At 38.6% G+C, this 23,738-nt stretch overlaps 1 protein-coding gene across 4 annotated transcripts in view; it reads left to right on the top strand.

Moving 5' to 3' along the window:
• UBR5 (ubiquitin protein ligase E3 component n-recognin 5) overlaps positions 1-23,738 on the top strand; it is a 114,043-nt gene that overhangs the window by 4,388 nt on the left and 85,917 nt on the right. For all 4 annotated transcript variants that reach the window (XM_061604601.1, XM_061604593.1, XM_061604586.1 and 1 more), the window contains exons 2-7: positions 12,231-12,275; positions 13,067-13,148; positions 13,333-13,409; positions 14,166-14,285; positions 15,534-15,723; positions 18,224-18,383. In XM_061604601.1, coding sequence (XP_061460585.1) covers positions 12,231-12,275; positions 13,067-13,148; positions 13,333-13,409; positions 14,166-14,285; positions 15,534-15,723; positions 18,224-18,383 — 674 coding nt within the window. The remainder of the gene's footprint in view (positions 1-12,230; positions 12,276-13,066; positions 13,149-13,332; positions 13,410-14,165; positions 14,286-15,533; positions 15,724-18,223; positions 18,384-23,738) is intronic.

Below are 23,738 nucleotides of genomic sequence, written 5' to 3'. Positions count from 1 at the left end.
ATGTAATCCATGTTCTTCATTAATTTCAGTGGTACTTTTATTTGATTTCTGCTCCAATCCCATTGAGATGAATGGACATTGGATATTATCAACAACTGGTATATTGCTGTATAGTTCCCTTCCCCCAAGGGTTTTGGGGAGATGTATACTATGGGCACACTTGATTTTAATTTACTCCCTGATTAAACTCCATCCCCCAATTTGTTTACAAATAGACTGCATGAACATACACACTTCCTAGAGGTTGTCATCTGAAAAAAAAATCATTGCAGCTTTGAAACTGTCTGGTTTGGCTACTGTGTATGTATTTATTACATTGCTGATTTATTTAATGAAACAATGCATTTAAAAAAAATGAAAACCTATTTTTGCAGAAAAAATTAATGGAAAATTTCTCACTCCACATTATCACTCTACAAGACAGTGTACAATGTGTCCACATTATCACTCTACATGACAATGTACAATGTGTCTTGGAGCATGCATGTGACACCTGGATAAGTAAGTGTGACCCATACCAGGATTTATGTAGATTTGTGCACACATTCGTGTAAACTTAATTTCCCAGGGTCCCCCTATGAATCTCCAATTTAAAAAATCCTTTTCTTTGGGTTTATCTCATTATTGATCTTCAGACTTTACTATTCACATAGTTCTCTTCTGAGCGTTTTCTAGTTTGTCAACTTTTTTTAACTGCAGTAACTTAAAGGGGAACAGGATACTTTAAAATAAAGTATTTGCAGTGTTAAGCAATTTTACTGTTTTCAAGGGCTTTGATATAATAGTGGCCCACAAAGTTTGTCTGGCCTTTGTGGCCAACCATAAATGTTGGTTGCCAGACCTTGCTCATACCGAAGGCTCAGATTTGGTCTCTGACCTTGTGCTGCCCCCTCTGAAATGCAGGAGAAAGTCGGGGGCAGTCCTCAGGTGGGCAATTGTTCTTGGAATCATGCTGTGTATAAGTGTGCCCCCAAAATAAGTCTCAGTCCTTCTCCAGTGGCAGCTTGGAGAGGAAAGCTGTAGCTTGTTTGGGTGATGCCCTTCCGAGGTGCGTGAAGTACCTTGGAAGTACAGTCCCAAGTTTTCTTCCAATTATGTGGGCTCTGAACAGGGTGGAAGCAGGGATTGCCCCTGCATTGATTCCTGCCCCCTCCTCCGCATTGGGAGGAAGCATGGGGCTTGCCAGAGTGCAGCAGAATCTTTTAATGATTGTTTTGTATTGCTTTTAATTGTTCTTGTGTTGCTGTACACTGTCCTGAAGTTTTGTAAGAGGGCAGCATATAAACACTTTAATTAAGAAGCATTTGCTGTTGCATGTAAAATTGTGAAAATGTTTCTATTTGGCATCTTAAAATGGCACTGGTCATTTTGTGTAAAATCTGTTAGCAAACAGCCAGTTGCACAGAGTGACTAAGACTTTTGACCGGGCAGAGAGAGTTTTTTACATTGCAAAAATACTAGTTCTCCTCTTCCCTTTTTTCCCAGGCCATTAGCACATCATGGTTGGCTAGTGTGGAAAGGTAGAACAGTAAATTTGGACTTACGCACAAGGCTACTTTATATTTTTCTTGGTGGTTTTATTTCCTAATGTTTAGTGTATTACACTCATCCTCTTTCCCCTCACAAGTCAGCCTCATTGAAAGGTTTGCAATTTTATTTATTGAAATTGAGAGATGAATTCTATAATCAGAGAAACATATTTTGATCTTAATACATACTAACTGCTCCACTAATATTTTTTTCCCCATGTCTTGTTTAAGGGAAGTGTATGGCAGGTGTTTTCAGAGCATAAGAACATTATTCTGTTTTGTAAATGGCCTTATTCTAGATATGCACAGAATAGAAAGTGAGAAGAAAATAACACAAAAAGGAACATATATTGTGAATCTTCAGCAGAGATAGATAGGGACAGATACTAAATCTTTGCTGTCTTCAAGCCAGTGATCCTGCCTTTTCTTATAAATTGGTTTATTTTTTAAAAAGGCTGAGTATGATGAACCATACCCCACATATCTGCTCAGTGTAACATTTTGAAGGCTAATATCTTTGTCATCCCTGTCTGTATGTTGCCATTTTTGAGGCTGTCTTTAACGCAGGGTCCTTTATAGTTTCTCAAATGTAAAATACAATTGCTTATAATAATAATAATAAATTTAATTTTTGTGTCGCCTATCTGGCCGAAGCCACTCTAGGCAACGTACACATTAAAATACAACAGTACAATGTAAATACATAATAAAATACAGTGCAGTCAACAAGAATCATTTTAAAAAGCAGCAGTACAGAACAGTTTAGGGCCATCACTAGACAATTTTAAAACAATATAAAGAAATTAGCCCACCCCGGGGATCCCAAAGGCCTGTCCAAAGAGCCATGTTTTTAAGGCTCGACGAAATGTATCCAGGGAAGGGGCATGGCGAAGATCAAACGGGAGGGAGTTCCAGAGAGTGGGGGCCGCCACTGAGAATGCATAGTTACTCCAAATAGGAACAGAAATTTACCAGAAAACTATTATTTTTTAAAGTTTTAGAAATCTTTTTGATGTGGATATTTCCGTTTGTTCCAACCTCCTAAAAGTATTATTTTACAGGAACAAAAATTCTTATCAGTTCTCTTATGATACAGTCATTGCTTGTTAATCACCTCATGCTGTGAGTTGAATGTTTGACAGTGACTATATTCTTTCCCTCTGTCTTGGTCTTTCTAATCTATGTGAGGTGCACAAAACTTCAATATGTCTCTCATCCAACACTGAGTTGATTTGAGCCACAGTTCTTTGTCCACAACAGCTAATTTTGTGTAGTAAGCTATATGGTAGCCAGAGCTGTGGAGTCGTCGGAAGCAATTTTGGGTGGAGTTGAAAGCAATTCTGGGTGTAGTTGGAGTCAGTAGAAATGTACTGACTCCGACTTCAAATAAAATTAATATATTAATATTAATATACATTTGCCATTTATGAAGGAGTCGGAGTCGCACAGTAGAAAAATAGAGGAGTTGGAGTTGGAGTCGAAAGTTTAACATACCGACTCCACAGCCCTGATGGTAGCTATTGGTTATCTTGAGGTGCACAGCAAGCAAACTCTGTTTGTCATCTGTAACAATCTGTTATTGTTGCCAGTTCCCAGGCTAAAGTTTAGATGTTGTTGATCAATTTCAAACAGAAAAATACAGGCATACCCTGCTTAAAGTCGCTTCACTTAAAGTCGCCTCGCTATAACGTACATGCTCCATACTCCACCATACCCCACTTTAACGTACGCGCTTTGCAGTAATGGACACTTAATGGCATGACGCTGCTGCCATCTAGTGGCGATTGCATTGCAGTACATGCATAGATAATTGCTTCACTTTAAGTACATTTTCACTTTACATACACGCTCCGGTCCCATTGCGTATGTTAAAGCGGGGTATGCCTGTAATATAATATTTTCATTGCAGTTGCTTTCCATTGTGGTACTTTTCCAGATGCATGATTGCCTAGGAACTTTTTATGTCTTAAAAATGGATAAAATCAATTGTCCTTTACCTTTTTAATTGAAGCATTTATATGAAGTACAACTTGACTATTCCAAAATACTTTGCCTAATAGCTCAAGATGTTTTGAAGTTCTGTAATTTCCTGGAAGAACTATAACTGATAATCTCTTAGAAGTAGTGATGTGATGTTGAAAAGTTTCTGCAGAAATCTTTCAAAAAAGAACATTTTCTGCTGCTATATTTTTCTGCAGAAAAAGTGCATTTTTAAAAGTATTTTAGTAATTAGTAACATAAGTAATGTTACTAATTACTAAAACACTTTTAAAAAATGGATTTTTTTCTGCAGAAAAATCCTCCTCTAGGATGCATACCTTAACGTGGTGAGGGGTTTGAGAGTGTTGAAGAAGCTGAGAGCAATGCCGCCAGGAGTCTAGACCAAGAGGGTAGATTCCTGGTAGGGTCACCCAAGGCGGAATGGTCAAAGCTGAGACACCAGACTAAGATGCATCCAAACTCAGAGGAAGGCAATGGTAAATCACCTCTGACTACCTCTTACCATGAAAACCCTATGCATAAACAGAGTATCCAAAATGCAACATGAGATAGTGCTGGAACATGAGACCCGGAGGTCAGATGGCACTCAGTGAGCTACTGGGGAAGAACAACGAACAAGTATGAGTAGTGCTGTGACTAATAGCGCCACTAGGTCAGAGCCGAAAGGAAGCCCAGAGGCTGACGCGCACAGATGCAAAAGGAGATTCCGGAGTTGTACGACATACACAATGGGAACATGGAATGTGAGAAGCATGAACCAGGGAAAGTTAGAAATTGTCAAGCAAGAAATGGAACGCATCAACATAATACTTGGGTGAATGGATTAAAATGGACGGGAATGGGACATGTTCAGTCAGGCAACTACATAATATTTTATGCAGGAAATGAGAAATTAAGAAGAAAGGGGGTTGCTTTAATCGTGAGAAGTGATGTAGCAAGAGCAATTAGGAGCTACAACGCAAGGTCTGAGCGAGTGGTATCAATGAGATTAAACGGGAAACCTATTAACATAACCATCATCCAAGTCTACACTCCAATGGCAAACGCAGAAGAAGAGGAATTGGAGAGATTTTACACAGAAGTACAGGAAGAAATTGATCACACACCAAAACAAGATGTGCTGATAATCATGTGGGACTGGAATGCAAAAGTAGGGAACAGAGAAGAACTAGAAACTGTGGGAAAATGGAGATAGAAATGAAGCAGGAGAAAGACTTACTGAATTCTGTGAAGCCAGTAATTTGCTTCTTGCAAACACATTTTTTGAGCAACCGAAAATGCATGGACATCACCAAATGGTCAATATAGGAATCAAATTGATTATATAATTGGAAGCAGAAGATGGAGAAGTTCCATATTTTCTGCAAAAACAAGACCAGGAGCAGACTGCGGTACAGATCATGAATATCGAAATCAAGAGTAAAGCTAAAGAAGACCAACAAAGCAATCATAATGCCAAAATAAAAATTTAAACAACACCCCAGAAGAATATAAAGATCAAATAAGGGACATATTTGAGGCTTTAAACTTAGTTGATAGAAACCCAGAAGAACTGTGGATTCAAGTCATCGACATTATCAGGGAAGAATGCAAAAAGACAATGCCTCTAGTTAAAAAGAGAGAAAGACCTCAGTGGATGACTGAAGAAACTCTTCAAATGGTTGAAGAAAGAAGGAAAGCAAAAGGAGACAGAAACACAGTCAGAACCCTAAAAGCGACTAGTACGTAGGGACAAATAGAACTATTACAATAGTTATTGTATAGAAATAGAAGAGGACAACAAAAAGAGAAGAACAAGAGCCCTATTCCAAAAGATTAGAGAAATTAAAGTGAAATTTAAACGAAGAGTAGGGATACTGAATAATCCACAGGAGAACACACTGACTGACCAAGATGAAATGAAAGGAAGATAGAAGCAATATAATGAAGAACTCTATAATAGAGATGCCAGGATGACAAATTCATTCATGGAGGAACCGTATGATGAAGAACCAGAAATTTTAGAATGTGAAGTGAAAGTTGCTCTTAAAATACTTGGAGGAAACAAATCACCAGGAACAGATGGCATACCAATAGAGTTGCTACAAGCTACCGAGACTGAATCTGTCCAAATTTTGACAAAAATTTGTCAACAAATATGGAAAACTAAACTATGGCCCACAGACTGGAAGCATTCAATATACATCCCAATTCCAAAGAAAGGGGATCCCAGGGAATGCAGTAATTATTGAACTATTGCCTTAATACCCCATGCAAGTAAAGTAATGCTCAAGATTCTACAACAAAGGCTCTTACCATATATGGGGCGAGAAATGCCAGATGTCCAAGCTGGATTTAGAAAGGGAAGAGGCACCAGAGATCATATGGCAGATATAGGTTGGATAATGGAATGGAGCAAGAAATTTCAGAAGAAAATCACCCTGTGCTTTATAGATTACAGCAAAGCCTTTGTGTAGATCATAGAAAACTATGGAATGCTTTAAAAGAAATGGGGATGCCACAGCATCTGATTGACCTGATGTGCAACCTATACTCAGGACAAGAGGCTACTGTAAGGACAGAATATGAAGAAACCAATTGGCCCCCCATTGGAAAAGGTGTGAGGCAGGGGTGTATTTTATCACCCTATTTATTTAATCTATACGCAGAACATATATGGAAAGCAGGATTGGACCAAGATGAAGGAGGTGTGAAAATTGGAGGGAGAAATATCAATAATTTAAGATATGCATACTATTAGCAGAAACCAGTAATGTTTTGAAAATGAATACTGATGAAAGTTAAAGAGGAAAGCACAAAAGCAGGACTACAGCTGAATGTCAAGAAGACTAAAGTAATGACAACAGAAGATCTATGTAGCTTTAAAGTTGACAATGAGGACATTGAACTTGTCAAGGATTATCAATAACTTGGCACAGTCATTAAGCAAAATGGGGACAACAGTCAAGAAATAAGAAGGCTAGGACTGGGGAGGGCAGCTATGAGAGAACTAGAAAAGGTCCTCAAATACAAAGATGTATCACTAAACACTAAAGTCAGGATCTTTCAGACCATGGTATTCCTGATCTCTATATATGGATGTGGAAGTTGGACAGTGAAAAACGGGAATAAGAGAAAAATCAACTCATTTGAAATGTGCTTTCGCATACCATGGACTACAAAAAAGATAAATAATTGGGTGTTAGAACAAACTAAACCAGAACTCTCACTAGAAGCTGAAATGATGAAACTGAATTTATCATACTTTGGACACATAATAAGAAGATATGATTCACCAGAAAAGGCAGTAATGTGGGGAAAACAGAAAGGAATAGAAAAAGAGGAATGCCAAAGAAGAGATGGACTGATTCCATAAAGAAAACCACAGATCTGAGCAGGGTGGTTTATAACAGATGCTGTTGGAGGTTGCTGATTTATAGGGTCTCCATAAGTTGAAATCGACTTGAAGGCACATAACAACAACATAAGTGATTAGTAACATAATGAATCAAAACAGTACCAGTTCAATTGGGCAATTGCAATGAACACAATACCAGTCAGATCTAAAATTATAGTTGTAATTAATGTTTTTCAGATGGCTGTGTATATATATTTATACACAGAACTCTTCAGGCATAGTAAAATTAGTCAGATTTTCCTATTGCTTTCCCATTGTGGGGCACTGTTTTCCATGCAATCATATAAAATAAACTTTATTAACATAAGTGTATTGTAAAAAGAGTTAGGATGTCTCTGCCCCCACCCCTAAGCTTGACCAGGTGGGAAATCTGTAGCCAGATATTGTTGGGCTATAACTCCCATCATTCCTGACCATTGGCCATAATGTTTAGGATGATGGGACTTGGGTATATATCCAATGCTAGTTGTACTCAGAGTAGACCCACTGAAGTTAATACATGACTAACTTAGGTACATTAATTTCATTGGGTCTGCTCTGGGTAGAACTTGGTTGAATACAACCCATGAAGTCTAACAGTATCTGGAGGGCCACAGGTTGCACATTCCTGATCTATAGCCTGGTTATGGCTTTACTATGCAAAGCCCAATTGTCACTTAAGTAACCTTTTAAATGAAGATTGGCATTGCATCTACCTTTTTCAACATACTGAAGATCTTTGCCACAAAACATGTTTAGCTAAATCCTAATCACATTTACTCATTTAGTCTTCCTGTTACCAGTGGTACTTGCTGCCTGTTAAATGTGTTTCATTTTGTAACCTTAGCCTTGTTTTCCTGGATTCTTCTCAATCCATCGTGGCTCATGACAAGGCTGTGATGGGCCCCCCTCCCAGCACCCCATCTGCAATGGAAGCTTAAATTCCTATGAAGAGAATGTTTCCTGTGTTTGCAGTAAAAGTTGTTCCTCTTAACGAACAATTCACTAATAGGCAAAAAACCTTGTGGTTTAAGAACGTACCTATAGCCAACAGATATTTCTATCAAACTTTAAAAAGCAGGGAAATTGGGCAGCTATGGTGAATGCACCAGGGGAGCAGGAGACCTGACTTCTCTGACATACTGTACTGCTCTGCAAATTTGTTAAAATGCAAACACAATCTGGGTTGGTCTTTCACAGTCCAATCCACTTCCTGTGTAGTTTGGAAGAATTTGGTAATGTGCCTCTGAGCATATGGTGAGCGGTGGCAACACCTGCCATCCAAAGATGGAGAATTACATTTTTGTATGTTTGTTGGTGTTCTTCTTACTTTGCTTCTTTTCTGTGTTACTTCTCTTTCTACAGAGAATCTAACCTATAAAATTATATTTCATTATTCATCCTAGAAATGTGTGTCAAATTTATTTTTATTAATTTCAAAGCCTTTTTATTGGTCAATGTCATATGATGAAGACAGCCTTTTGTGTTTCAAACTGGAGGTTAAGTTCAATTTCTATTTGGGGCACATTAACAGTTGAATCTGAAACTGCAGTTTGATGTAAAATCAGACTGATAACAATATGATGACTCTAGCTGTTGGTGGGAAAAACTTAGCCTGCCCAAGATGCATGTTTTCAGCCTGCTATTCATAGGGTCGCATAAGTCATAATTGACTTGAAGGCATATAACAACAACAAATAAACTACTGCACTTAAGGAAAGGTGGGCATGATCAATTAAAAACATAGAGCATACTTAGAATTTTGCTAGAATATATTTCACCTCCCACTGTTTTGTGCAAACTGAGACACTTCTCATGTCCATTGGAAACTATTCTGCAGAACTATCTGAACTATATTAACAGTTTTAATATTGTTGCTTCCTCCCTGCTAAAACAAGATCAGCACAGCAGATGTCTTGTTTCTGTTATTTGGGCTGATTGCTGATGTTGTCTCCACTCACCAAATGCTGAGAGGCACTTTACCCAATTCTTCCAAGCTACACAGGAAGTAGATTGGACTGTGAAAGACCAACCCAAATTGTGTTTGCATTTTGACAAATTTGTAGGACAGTACAATATCCCAGAGAGGACGTCAGGTCTCCTGCTCCACTTGTGCATTCACTATAGCTGCCCAATTTCCTTGCATTTAAAAGTTTGATAGAAATATCTGTTGGCTATAGGTACATTCTTAAACCGCAAGGTTTTTTGCCTATTAGTGAATTTCTCTGCTTTTTAATCCGGGAGGTAAGAAATGGGATCTTGTGAAGGTTTGCTGAGAATGGATTGATCATTTGCATGCTTATCGAGTTCAGTGGGATTTAATTCCCTGCAATCATGCTTAGGATAGGTGAAACTGACCACAGGGGATGGGGAGGGGAGGAGGGGAGCAGGCAGGAGGGGGAGGAGGAGGGCAGGTTTGATCCTTTGCATGTTTATTGAGTTCAGTGGGTTTTACTCCCGTGCAGTCATGCTTAGGATAGGTAAAACTGGCCATGGGGAGGGAGGCCTGGAGTGGGCAGGAGAGGAGGAAGAAAGAAGTGGGGAGGAGAGGAGGAAGAAAGAAGAGGGGAGGAGAGGAGGAAGGGAGAGGAGAGGGGAGGAGAGGAGGAAGGGAGAGGAGAAGGGGAGGAAGGGAAAGGCAGGTATGATTATTTCCATGCTTATTGAGTTCAGTGGGAGTTACTCACGTGGAATCATGGTTAGGATAGGCAAAACTGACCATGGGGAAGGGGAGGGGGAGGGGAAGAGGGGATTGGAAGGGGAGGGAGAGGGGTAAAGGAAGTGGGAGGGAAGGGGCAAAAGGGAGATGATGGGAGGGAGGGGAGAGCAGGTTTGGTCATTTACATGCTTATTGAGTTCAATGGGATTTACTCCTGTGAAATCATGCTTAGGATAGGTAAAACTGGGGAGGGGGAGGAGGGGATTGGAAGGGGATGGGGGAGAGGAAGGGAGGAGTGAGGAAAGGGGGAAGAGGGAGGAGATAGGGGGAGGAGGGAAGGGCAGGTTTGATCATTTGCTTGCTACTTGAGTTCAGTGAGATTTACTCCTGTGCAATCACGCTTAGGATTGGTGAAACTGACCTGGGGGAGGGGAGGAGATTGGATGGGTGGGCACTGGGCAGAGGTGAACATTATCATTCTTTTTCAAGGTTTCCCCCATCTTTTTATTCTACAGCAGGCACATGTAGCCTCCCACCCAGATTTAAACTGAAGCTGTTCCTGGCCACATCTACACCAGGCCTTTATTTCACTTTAGACAGTCATGGCTTCTCCCAAAGAATCCTGGAAAGTGTAGTTGGTGAAGGGTGCTGAGAGTTGCTAGCAGATTCCCTGTTCTCCTCACAGAGCTTCAGTCAGAGCAGCTGACTATTAAACTGCTCTGGCCACTGGAGCTCTGTTGGGAATAGGAGTCTTCTCTCAGCACCCTTCACAAACTACACTTACCAGGATTATTTGGGGGAAGCCATGACTGTCTAAAGTACAATAAAGATCTGGTGTGGTGTGGCCCCCTGATTAGGCAGGCCCAGCAGCTGTGAGTCTGGCTTTTAGAACACTGACAGTTGATTGTTACTGATCATGCCCAGCCTTATCATTGACTTCAATGCTAAATTTATTAAATTAATTAAAAATCAGTCAGGCATTTTTTTTTAAACTGCTTACTTTTTGTAAGGTTTTGTTTTGAAATGAGCTTATGGGAAGCATCAGAATGGCTTGTGGGGTATTTTCAATTTAACATTGCGGAATGTGAAAAATCCATGCTTACTATAGTATACAGTCACTCTTGTGCCTGTATAATCAAGTGTTCCACTAATGCTGTAACATAAAGCACAAATTTAGTCTATGCTTTGGAAATACACACTAGTACTAAAACATGGCAGTCACTGCCTTTGCAGCAATGGCTGATGTTATTAGCTTGGAGACTGGAATAAGTCTATCCACGCTGCTTGGGGCTCAGCCATTGCATAATAATATCCCTTCACAGGTAGCTTGGACTTGGAAGAGTTTGTCTTCTCAAGCCGAATAACCTTGAAAGCGGTCTTGACGTTGCCATAGGAGCCTCTTTATAATCAAGTGACATACTTGTACTGGTAGTGCTGCCTCCTGAGAGCAGTGCTGATTAACATGTTTGAGCTGGGTAGGGCTCATGGGCACTGTAGACCAAAACATCTGGCGGGCGTCAGGCTGGCAAAGGCTGGTTTATCATGTGATCAAAACAAAATAAATGTGGGTATACTTTACACATTCTAGGTCCTTGCAAATCATGTAGGGCAAAAAGGTGTGTTTGGTGTTACTCAAGCTAGAAGAGATGTGCATACTGAATAAGACTCAAGATCCCCATGGATCAGGCCTTTTTGTTGTCTTATTTATATAGTGTCGTTAATGTATTTTGTGCTTTATAAAGAACTATAGGACAGGGCCCTTAAGGCATATATAATTTAAATTCCATTGTAAAAGAGGCAACAGAAGCGGGAAGGAATAGAATAAACAGGGGAAGTACATGCACTTATTTCAATTATGTATATAGTTGGTTTAGTTGCTGAATGGCTTGTTACATAATAGTATGACACCTGTGGCATTTTGATGAAGACTTCATGGAAAAGGTGGGTTTTGAGGAGAAATTTGAAGGAATTCAAATTAGCAACACACAGGTATGTATACAAGGGACAGCAGGAGGACTATTTGAAGGAGCAGGAGAACTACAGAAAGTGGTTAGATAAAGGGGTGCTAGGACATGCAGGGATTTTAAGATAAGGATGAGTTTCTGCTAGATCTGCAAATGTCTTAACAAAGAAAAGCAACACTTAATTTTTTACTTATTAATTTCAAAGTATGTTGGACCTCTGTTCTGTTAAGAGAGGGTAGACAGTTGTTCCCTTTTCACTTCAAGCTGCATGTGGTTCTGTATGCTTGAATTATTTTCCTCTGAGTAATCTATTTTTAAAGTTGCTAATCAGATGCTTTTTATGCATTTGGCATGGATGTGGTCTGAAAGCATATGAGTCTACCACCTTGCTTAAGCTAAGCGTGTCTGGGTCTGGTCAGTGCTTGGATGGCTGAATGCCTTGGAATCATATGTATACCATCTTGGCTTGCATGACAGAAGATAGGCAGGATATAAATGTAAGAAAATAAAATTAAAATACCAATATTTATATGTTACCTTGTCTCTTGACCACTGGAAATCCTACACAGCTACTTCTCTGATTCTGTTTCACTCGATCTGAAAATGTGTTATATCATTACAAACAAATCTGTTTTCAAAGTAAAATGTGCTGCTTGCCTGAAGCTTGTTAATGCTAAAATATAACTTGTTTTCTATTGCAGGCTAAGGGAAGTTTCAGAGAAGCTCAACAAATACAACGTAAACAGGTAAGATAGCATTAAAGGTTGTAACTTAAAGGGAAAAGTTAATTTAGGGCAGCCGTCTCCCTCTTTATTGTTGGACTGTGATTCTCATCATTTTTAACTAGCATGATCAGTGGTAAGGAATGATGGGAATTGTAGTCCAACAAGGTCTGGAGACCTGAATAAAGCTGCTTAGGAAAGTGTTCAGTGATCATATTCTGTACTTTTAGAATTGGTAACTTGAAGGTCTCAACATTTGTCTCACTACTCTGCTAGCTACTTAAGTCTAGCTACCTTTCACTGTGGAAAGGAATCGCTGATGATGTATTTGTGATAGTCATAGGTTTTGTATTTCATTGTTGTCCCAATTAATTATAATTGGAGTTTAACAGCTGTTTCCTATCTGAAGTATTAAAAAAAAACCCTACACCTTGAATTGAATTGTGTCGTTTGACTGGGCAAGCTAAAAAATGGGCTACCGCCCCATAGTCGCTATGCCTGGGGAAGTGATTATTAATAAATTGTCAGAAAACAACTGTTGAGGAACACTTTAAAGTAAACATTTACTTTATAAAGATTTTTATCTGAAAATATGCTACTGAAATATAGTATAATATTCCTTGATTGCTTTTTAGATGTTCTTTTTTTGTCTGTATTTAATGACTGAAAATAAGTTGGTTGTTTCAACTAATGTACATTTTGATAATTTTCTGATGTTATATCTATATTCACTGTGCATTCCATATGCCACTTGTTTTATTTCTTGGATGAAAGAGTCTTTAAAAATGTTGTACATGTTTGCTTTTTGTTTTCAGCCACCCACCTTTGAATGTATTGGAACAGGCTACTATTAAACAGTGTGTAGTGGGACCAAATCATGCTGCATTTCTCCTTGAGGTAATTTGTTCAAAACATGTTTGAAAGCAATATTGTGCTCATACAACTAAACTTAATTCATATAGCTAAACCCAATTTTCCCAATCTCAATTAGACCGACTTGACCCACTGCTGAAAATTTTATTTATTTGTAATTAAAGTTTAGTATTGTTTCAATATTGGACACTCTCTCTTTTAAATCTAGGATGGTAGAGTCTGCAGGATTGGCTTTTTAGTTCAGCCAGACAGATTGGAATTGGGTAAACCTGATAATAATGATGGGTAAGGATTACTTTTGTTTTATGTTTAGCAGGTATCCAGCAACCTTCATCTGGTATTTTAAAAATAATTATTGATTTTGAACTGTTACCAGAATTGAAAATGAACACAGGAGGCGGAAGAACCGTCTTTTGGATAGCAAGCTGATAATGGCTCTATGGATCTTAGCCAAAATGAGGGCCAATCTAATGACATGTTTAAAGATTAGATAATGAGAAGTTACTCTTAAAATACTATAAGTAATTTAGATGTTATAACAAATTGATTTCTGAAATTATCTGCAGTAATAAAGCTTGAGATTACATTTTCCTTTACATGTTTACCACCTGCCAGGATATGTTTTCTGGATCCATTTTATTATTTGGCTCAATTATTTCTTACGGGACTGCTATCAGATTAGTTCATTGCTGGGTTTAAACAGGATTTTTGGCTTGACATTAAGTCACAAATACATTAATTTATAATCTAATGCATATTCATTAAATTATACACCCGCTTCAGTAATTGCTGACACTGACATTTTTTTAAAATAAATCATTCTGTCATCAACCAAATGTGTTAGGCATGCTTTGCATGCTTTTTCTTTTTTCATGTTAGATCATCATATACTGCAGCTAAGGTTTAAAGTTTCCCCAAGGGTGTTGCTTAAGCTGGTGTGTTACCAGACTAAGTCCCTGAGAATTTAAACCTGGGATTCCAGGCTTTGTTCTTAACCCATTGGGATTGTATTGTGACTGATCTACCGTCTTTTGCTTTCAGTTCAAAGTTGAGCAGTGGCTCAGGGGCAGGAAGGACATCCAGGCCAGGCAGAGCTAGTGATTCCCCATGGTTTCTGTCTGGTTCTGAAACTCTGGGCAGACTGGCAGGCAACACCCTTGGGTAAGTTTTGATAGGGTTGAGGCTGCTACCTGTTTGTACTTGGTTATGTGTGGCTACACATAACATTGTCTCCCATATGTATAAGGCCATTGAAATGCTAGACGATTAGCTAGTTTTTGAAAAAAATGCGGTGTAGAATTTGAAGCAATCTGATTTACTTTAACCGTCATACAAAAACTCTTGCGACTATGAGCAGTCCTTTCAGATTTTTTCTGAATAGCGATAACTTTATTTTAGGGGAATGTAGTTGACATTTTAAGTACTAGGCTTTGTAGTATGGCACTAATATTAAAAATACAAATGAAAAGAGTCATAGGAAATAATTCTGAAAGTGTGCCATGGCCTGTATTCTGACATGTCGGTCTGTCTAATTGAATGCAGCTAGCGTGATTTGAAAGTGAGCTGTGATAGGATTTCTAGTTAAAACTGATCTACGTACATCACATCTGCAACAGCTATTACTATCTTCTCTAGATTGCTTCAGTACCTCACTTTCAAGATATCTAAACAGCCTCATTTTTGGATTGTGTCAAGTGCATTCAGTTAATAAAACATTAAATTTAGGCAAGCCCTTCCTTCATCCTAGAAAAAAGATTCCAACATACAGAATATCTTCCACTTCCACTAATCAAAATATTTTAAAATAAATTACCATTATTAGCAGTATTTACAATTATATCCTTCCCTTCCTCCCAAAGGAACTCTTTACTGGAAGGATGAATATTTCTGAGCAATTCATAATTTTTACCACTATATAGGTCCAAAAAGATGGGTAGTATTTAATTTTTTGGGGGCAGAAAATGATGCCATATGTAAAAGGGAAGTCCTGTTTTGATTATTTGTAGGGTGGCAGTCAGATTCTGTAACTCTGTGAAATGTATGGCTCCTGGATATGAGAACTTAAGCCTATTGTCCTTTTGCACATGTCTGCATGACTTTATTGCTAACAATTTTAGAAGTTGGCTGGAACAAGAATAAGAGTAAAAGCTGAAAATAAAGATGTGTCCACCTTAGTTCATACAAATTGGTTTGTGAATTTATGGTCGTCTTTGGTGAAGTGTTTTAAAGAAATAATATTTACAAAACTGCTGTAAGAAAAGACGTTAATTGTATCAAGCATTCGAGCTTCAATTGAACAAATCATATGATGGGGCTAGTATGCTGTAGTCAACAATTAAATTCAAAGATGTGATATCTCTTATAATAGCTGAAACACATTAATCTGTTGTCTTTTAAAAAAATCCTTAGAAGCCGCTGGAGCTCAGGTGTTGGAGGAAGTGGAGGAGGATCCTCAGGTAGATCATCAGCAGGAGCTAGAGATTCTAGGAGGCAAACACGAGTTATTCGAACAGGACGCGATAGAGGATCTGGACTCCTGGGTAGTCAGCCCCAGCCAGTGATTCCAGCATCTGTTATTCCAGAAGAACTCATTTCACAGGTATACTTTTTGTGATGAATATTTCAAAGCTGTGGAAAAGGAGTAACTGAACATCATTGCAAAATGATTCTTAATTTCTTTTAGTTCATTTCTTACATACATGCATATAAGAGGAAGATTGAACACTTCTGTTGTCTTAGATATTTGCAGTTATTGGAAACATGACAAAAGGAAGAGTATTTGCATCAGAATAATGTCAAGCTAATGATGACTGTGGAGAGCCAGTGTGGCGTAGTGGTTAGAGTGTTGGACTATGGCCTGGGAGACCAGGGTTTGAATCCTCACACAACCAGGAAGCTCACTGGGTGACCTTGGCCCAGTCACTGCCTCTCAGCCTCAGAGGAAGGCAATGGTAAACCCCCTCTGGATATGGCTTACCATGAAAACCCTATTCATAGGGTCGATATAAGTCGGAATCAACTTGAAGGCAGTCCACTACTACTACTACTAATGATAACTGAGCACATTTTGATTGTGGACTGAAATATTCTGAGTCAACCTTTTAAAAACACTTGGCACAATTTTTAGGGACTAAATAAATGAACACCACCCATAATGTAAGCTGTCCCTTAATGTTCAAACATTTGAAAATGTATTTTTTTTACCATTCTCTAAAGCAGGTATGGGGAACTTTTGGCTCTCCATATGTTGCTGAATTTTAACTCCCGTCATTTCTGGCTATTGGCTAATAAGAGTTGTAGTTCAATTTCTGGAGGGCCAAAGGTTCTCCATAATGCTCTGAAGATTAGCAGGCAGAATATATAGCTAATGGAACAATTTTTCGAAGTAGGTTAGTTGGTCAGTATATCTGCAGCCACTCTCTTTTAGTTTTTCTTGAAGACTACAGAGCTTGTTATTCAGGCCTTTGAGACTTGTTTAATTGTCCCTGGACTCCCAGAGTTAATTGATAATTGTTCTGAGAATACACACTGGATCCTATAACCCCATTAGGTAAATTTGTTCAGACTCTGCAGTTATTTGTATTCTTTTTATGCTTTCCCTACATGTCTGTCTGTCATTCTTTATTTCTCTCTCTTTCTTCCCCCTACTACAACCTCCCCAAATAGGCGCTAGAATGCTTCAATTTTCTTTGTACATTCTGTTGTTAACTAATATTTTCTAATGATAAATTAATATGCTGCCTGTAATACATCTTTCTTGTAAATTGATAATCCCTTTCCTCACTCCTTAATTTTAGTTTATTTCTATGAGGCAGGCTTTGTACTAAATGATTCATGCTGGCGTACTCGATATAGCCAGAGAACAGAGGGGCATAACAGTCAGCTGAATGTCATTTTTATTTATATGGATATTTATGCCCTTTCCTATCTATAAAGCTCCCAATGTGGAACTTTGTTTTTCAATCATGAAAAACAAGCTACTACAGTTTTTTTTTTTAAAAAAACTAAAATATCAGAACAACAGAATGTGCCTGGTTAAAAACATGTCAGGAGATGTAATATCTTCAGCTTTGAAAGCAGATGGAACTAGAAAAAAGGGGAAGGGGCGAGCATGGTTGGATTTCATCTGTGGTAGAAAGATAGTAAGAAATATTGGTGAAAAGAAGTAACTTGAGTCACTCCATATCCCAACAAGTTTCTGTAACAATTAATATGTATTAGTTTGTAACTAAATAGACCCTTTATATTACTTAGGAGCATTATCCAAAACCATTGGCCACAGCCCACTTGCCTTTTCCAGTATAAAATTATGTCTGCTTATATTGAGTATAGTATTGACTTTTATTCCTCTACAAATGTTTGTTCCTTTTGATGAAAATCACCTGGGAGGTAACAAATGAAACAGGATATGACTATAATTATGAAAAAAGAAGTTAATGAGATCAAAGAAACAATAGAACAACTGGTGGGGGAAGTAAAACAAGTTACTGAGAAAATGGGACTTTCTACCATATGTGGTGGACATGTAAACAAGCAAAAACGTTTTGGAGTCAAATATATAAATTAATGCAGAGAATTTTAAAGATTAATATTCAATTTAAACCAGAACTCTTCTTGTTGGGCTTGATGGACGTACAATTGGAAAGGAATCATGGAAGAGTGATTCAGTATATGGTTACTGCAGTGAGATTACTATATGCGCAAAGATAGAAGGATACAACATTACCAACAATTGAAGAATGGCTACTAAAACTAATGGACCTGGCAGAAATGGATAAGCTGACGTGCCTATTGAGAGAAAAAACAATAGACACATTTCTCAAGCATTGGGATTCCTTTTTGAGTTTTTTGCAAGACACAGAAAATGAATTGGTGATATTGGGATTTGACAATTAATTAGATTATTTAATTGAGAAAAAAAAGGAGATTATGTAATTTATCAGTGAACAAGGTATCTCTATATGTATCTGTTACAGCTGATCGAAGATAGATCGGAAGTCATCTGTTTTTGCATTTTTCTTTTGTATATTATTTGTATTTTATTTTCTTTAAAAAAATAAAATTATATTGTAAAAAAAAAAGTGTTCTATTTTGCATAGGCACAAGTTGTTTTGCAAGGAAAATCTAGAAGTGTAATTATAAGAGAGCTCCAGCGGACAAATCTTGATGTAAATCTTGCGGTCAACAACTTGCTGAGCCGTGATGATGAAGATGGAGATGATGGTGATGACACAGCTAGTGAATCTTACCTTCCTGGAGGTTTGTATTAGACAATGTTTCCTTTTTCCTCTTTTAAAAATAATTTTGAGTTCTTCTCTCCAACTGCAACATGCTTTCAGTTTGCAATACTGGTAAAGGGTTAATCTTATGTTCTCTGCTATGTACGCTATTGAGATATTTAAAAATTGCTGTTTGGGTACCAGTAAATAAGAAAGTAGTAGGCAAGACAAAACCAAGGTTAACTTGTATGGGAGTAAACTTTCATAGTCAAGTTACTGGATTTAAGTAACAGTTCAGTGGATTAGTATGACAAAAGCTTGTACATATGTTGGCCATCATTATTTATCTAGTTGAGATTTTTTTCCCCTAAGGGTAAGGTTTTTATTGCAAGGAATTTCTGTTGTGTAAAGCTCAGGAGACAGTCATGGTAGAATAGTTTCACACTTAAAATGTTTCAGTCTTAAGTAAGTTAGGACTTTAATTGTTAAGTGTTCCAATTTGGGACATGATTTCCCATGCCACTTAGAAACAAAATACTAAAAGTACACAATGCACACAAACCTGTACAGTTGGACCTCTATGCTGTGTTATTCCTTAAATATTAGAGACCAGAGATAGTCAGATTGCCTGATATCACGAGGCACCTTGGGAAGCTTATGAAGTGGGAAGCCTGCAAGCAATTTGCATATTTGTTTTGGCAAGCAAAGAATTTAGCAGTTTTGTGTTGATATTATGAACAAATGGATAGCTGTTAACATTACAGTTGATTGTGAGAGACTACAGCAGTAATTCATAAATGCGTAATATGCCATGGAAAGCAACCTGGGTTCTTGTTAGGTGAAGTGCCTATTTGTACAGTGTAACTTTGAGCCATGCGAGGATCCCCTTGATACTTCCAGTGGCAGGATACACACACTAAAAAATGTGGATCCAAGTGTGTGAACTGTTCCCTGGTGATTCTGGAAAGATCTTTTTTTTAAAAAAAAAAAGTTGTAAACATTATTGTTGATTGGTGTGTTAATGTTTGCCACTCTGGGCCTTTTGTGTGTGTTTAACGGACAGGATATAAATATCCTGGGCTGCAACTGTAAGCTAGGGAGTAAGTCCCATTGAACATTGTGGGAACTTACTTCTGAGTAAACAGTTATAGGAGTGCACTGTTAATGCATTCAGCTCTCATGTTTCTTGTTCTGTCAAAATGTCTTTCCTCTTGGCTTACGCTCTGCCTTTATAATAAGGAGCTATAGCAGTCTCTAAACCTAGCTGCTATATGTCTTCCATAGATGGCTGTCTGCAATATTAATACAATACCCAAGCAAATCTGTTCCCCCGATCTACTCCTTTCTTTCAGCTTATGTGCTCTCAGTTGGCTCATGTCTCCATATCTCATTCTTCTGTGATGAGCAAGAAGAGGGGGAGATAAGAGCATCTTCTACATCCCACCCCCCTTCAAAGTCTAGTGTTCTCTTAGGCTGTCTTTGGCAACTGGCTTGTGGGGTAGCTGGAGATTAATGTGTATAATTGCTTGATGTTGGAAAGGACTGAGCAAGCTTAGGAGTAGGTGATAATTAACAGAAAGAGAATTATTATAATTGCTGCCCTGGGCTCCTGGTGGGAGGAAAGGTGGGATATAAATCAAATAATAAATAAACAAATAGATAAATAAATAAATAAAAGACAAGGCATATCTGTTTTTACTCTTTGAAATATGTCATTAAAGCATGACTGTTTGAAGAATTGCGTATTTAAAAAACCCTTACTCTCTAGCAAGCATGGTTATGATTGTAGTGTTACTTTTGCTTTGAAACATTAAAAATGAATTAGATACAATTTATTAAAATAAAATAAAGGAAATAACATAATTTACACAGTGATACTTTTGCCATAACTAGATTTGACAGCTCTTACGTGTGAGGGAGGTGCATTACATCCCTTGTAAGGTTCAATAGATGCCTAGCAAGACCAAGTTTAAGAAACATGGTGATGGTATTTGAAATGCATATTGAGCTAAGTGTAACAAAATGTAATGACCATTGTTAGTTTATGGTGAGAAATTATTCATATGAATTGGCCGTCAGGCTGCATGAAAAAGGGTGCACTTTGGAGAGCAAAGCCTTGCTGTTTAAGGCTTGTTGGTGTTTGCCCTCTTCCACCTCTTCCCATATTTTTTTTTATATACACAGATTTTTTTCCCAGAGTTCAGCATTCTGGTTACTTTGGTCATTTATCTTAACTTTGTGTTCTGATAGCCATTGTCACTGGCAAACATTTGACTTCTGAGCAAAAGAGTTGTTTTGATGTTTGGTGGGGCTATTGGAATATTTGTTGCACTACCTAAAGACAATTATCCAAGTTACTCTGTTGGAACAGCTTTATTGGCTGTTGGATCTGCAAGTATATTGTTGTGAACCACCTGGTTCAGTCCCAGAACTCAGTTCTCAAACCCAGGACAATTGTCCCTGGCAAGGCACAACTCTGCCTCCCCTTACTAGAGTTGAGTAAACCAACAACAACCCTGTAAGGTAGGTAGATTGCCACCACCCCATAACCTGGTCACCCACTCTGGGCCAAGGGGAAACCCAAAATGCTAGAAATAGACCTGCCAAGGATACCAACAGGCCAGAGCCAAAGGTGTATGTCTTGGAGCCTTAGGCAAAATATCCAGTTATACTGTAGTCCGTGGTCAAATGTCCAAGGTACTGAATTTAGGGCCACAGTACCCCTGCAATGAACACACACTGGTAAATAAGAAGCAGCTTTCTTAAATAATATATAAGTGCACAAATATAGCAGCAAATTGGTTCCTTAAAAACCACACCCCTGAGGGCCAGGTAAAATACAGAGAGTTACCGTCACAGTCAAAAAATAACAAAACTGTCTAGCCTAATCCATACTTATAAAGAGGTAAACAGCAAAATAGCTTCATGGTTCCACATATCCCCGGAGAGTATAGCCTGGATAGCGGATGAAAAGATGCAACCCCACTCAGGTAGCACCAGCAACCCTGAGTGACATTGGGGAACAAAGAACATGGCCAGGTTGATAACAAGGTTTTATGAACATGGCCAGGTTGATAACAAGGTTTTATTTGCCCCTCCCCACTTCTCCTTTGGTTTTGTTTTAAGTTGGTTTGTTTCAAACAACCCACAGTTAAAATTAGCTAGTTGGTTTGGTTTGGACAGCAAGCTGTAGTTAAGCAGCACTAGAGGGGGATTGTGCAAGGCTCACCAAAGCTTGTACTGCTAAGCTGTAGTTTAGCGTGCTATCTGAACACAGCCAGTACATGGACAATTTAAGACTTAGCAAGTACTTCTTACAAAAATACTAACATACTGTTGCTGTTATTGCACTATCTAGGGTTGCTTGCTCTTATAGGTTCAGCTCTACTGTTTATTTTTAATGGGACTTTCCAAATCATACCATAGTATATCAGAGTAATTTCATACCAAAGAAGCATCTGTTCGACGCTTTGAACGATGCTGTAGGAATACGTCAAGTGGTGATGTGTCCTGGTGTCTTTTCTTTAGTTTTGCCTAGGCAGAATCTAGAAGTAGTAACTCTCTGACATGTGGTAATATAGTTCATTTTTAAGCCTGTTTAGATTCTTGGCTTAGGTCAGTAGACCTATGTAGGTAATCAGTGTTACCTGTGTAAGGAAAGAGTAGATGTTTGGTTTGGTTGTCTTAAGGATGCAAAGGGAAGCAGCTAAGAGTGATTCATGAAATAGTCCTTGAATATGGATCAATATTTGATAGACTTGCTGTGATAAGTTTTTGTTACTTGTATTGCTGCCATCTGGCTACTCATTGCCAGCCATGCCTGCTACAATACATTTTAGTTAAATTACCTTTGTGTAGGACTAAAGGAATTGGAGCAATAAGCTGTAACTTTATATATCATCCCACTGGGATGATCTGACAGAGGCCACTGACATTGTTACTGCATTGTTTTTTCTGCAGTTGTGAAGTGGAAAGATTAGCCCCCAGTGAGCACAAAATGTGTGTGAAAGTTAGTAGCAGTGGAATATTCTTGTGAGTTAATGGACATCTTGGATAACGAGTCTCAGCCATCTATGTACAGAACCTATAGCTTTCAGAGATGCTCCGAGATGTCACATTCAGAGCACATGAAAAAGATTATATTTTTGGGAACAACTTTTTTGGGGGAGGGGGAGGCCAATGCATCAAAGATAGGGGAGGGAGAGGGGAATCTGTCTAGGAACTAGCTTTTGGAGGGGAGAGTAGAAAGGGGGCCATGTGTTTTCCAGTGTTTCACTTCTCCCAGCCCAGGAGCTGGCTTTAAGCTGGAGGAAGGCAATGCAGTGGAGACTGATTGAATGGGGTGGTGACAGATACTGGAGAGGAGGTGAAACAAATGAGAGGAATGGGCTGACACATACCTCTTGTGAAATTTCATATACCTCTAATCTCTTCTCTAGCAGTTCTTTCAATGCCAGATAATTAACATATGATGTCTGCTTGCATTTAAGGTTCAGGAAATTATTGCTCTAAAAAGCAATTCTTCCTCCATTTAATTGTTGCTTGTATTTAGATATTTGACAGTTCTTCTAGAGCAGGGGTGGGGAAGCTGTGGCCGTCGAGATGTTGTTGGAGTACAGCTTCCATTGGCCATGTGGACTGAGGCTGATGGGAATTGTACTCCAACAACATCTAGAGGGTCACAGGCTCCCCATCCCTGTTCTAGAGGGTGCCATAGGTAGAGAAGCTGAAAGTAATTAGTGTTGAGGTTATGATCCATTGAAACATATTTCTTAGGATGGACGCTGAAAGGATTGCATAAACCAATGTTTTCGCAAAGTAGGAGAGGGGTTCCTGGGATGGTGTAAGGTACCAGTAAAAGGCATTTTGGGTGGCGGATGACAGAGGAAGAAAACAATTTGCGTTTTTTATTGGTAGAAGATTTATTGAAAAGTCAGTGTCACAGTCGCTCAAAGTGAGAGTGGCAATCTCAGTGGGATTACTTGAAAAAGAGATTTCTGATTGAGAGCCCTTGAAGGCTGAGGAACTAGTTATCTGAGGGTAGAAATGAAATGAAGAGAAGTGTGTAGGAGTCAAGCCATGCAGGGGAAGGCAGTAGTTGGGATTAGGAGCCGGATGAGCGAGGAGGAACTGTGTTTTGGAGCTGGATGAGTACCTGTAGCAAGGTTTGTGGTTGGGAATGTGTATGGAAAGTCTAGTAAAGTTCAGAAAGGGGATGTGATTTTATAGAGCTTGAGAAACACTGTCATAAAATGTTATCTGCTGTCAGTGTGGCCAGCCTTTCCTACTCTGCTGGAAAATAAATTTAGTAGATTGTAGCTGCAAGAAACTATTGGGAAGGCATGTGTGTTTATTCCAGCAGCTAAGATAGGATCTTCATCTCAAGATAGAGCAT

The sequence above is a fragment of the Rhineura floridana genome, chromosome 1 (assembly GCF_030035675.1).
Source record: "Rhineura floridana isolate rRhiFlo1 chromosome 1, rRhiFlo1.hap2, whole genome shotgun sequence".
NCBI lineage: Eukaryota > Metazoa > Chordata > Lepidosauria > Squamata > Rhineuridae > Rhineura > Rhineura floridana.
The sequence above is the reverse complement of the archived record's forward strand: the minus strand, read 5'-3'. Positions and strand labels throughout refer to the sequence as shown.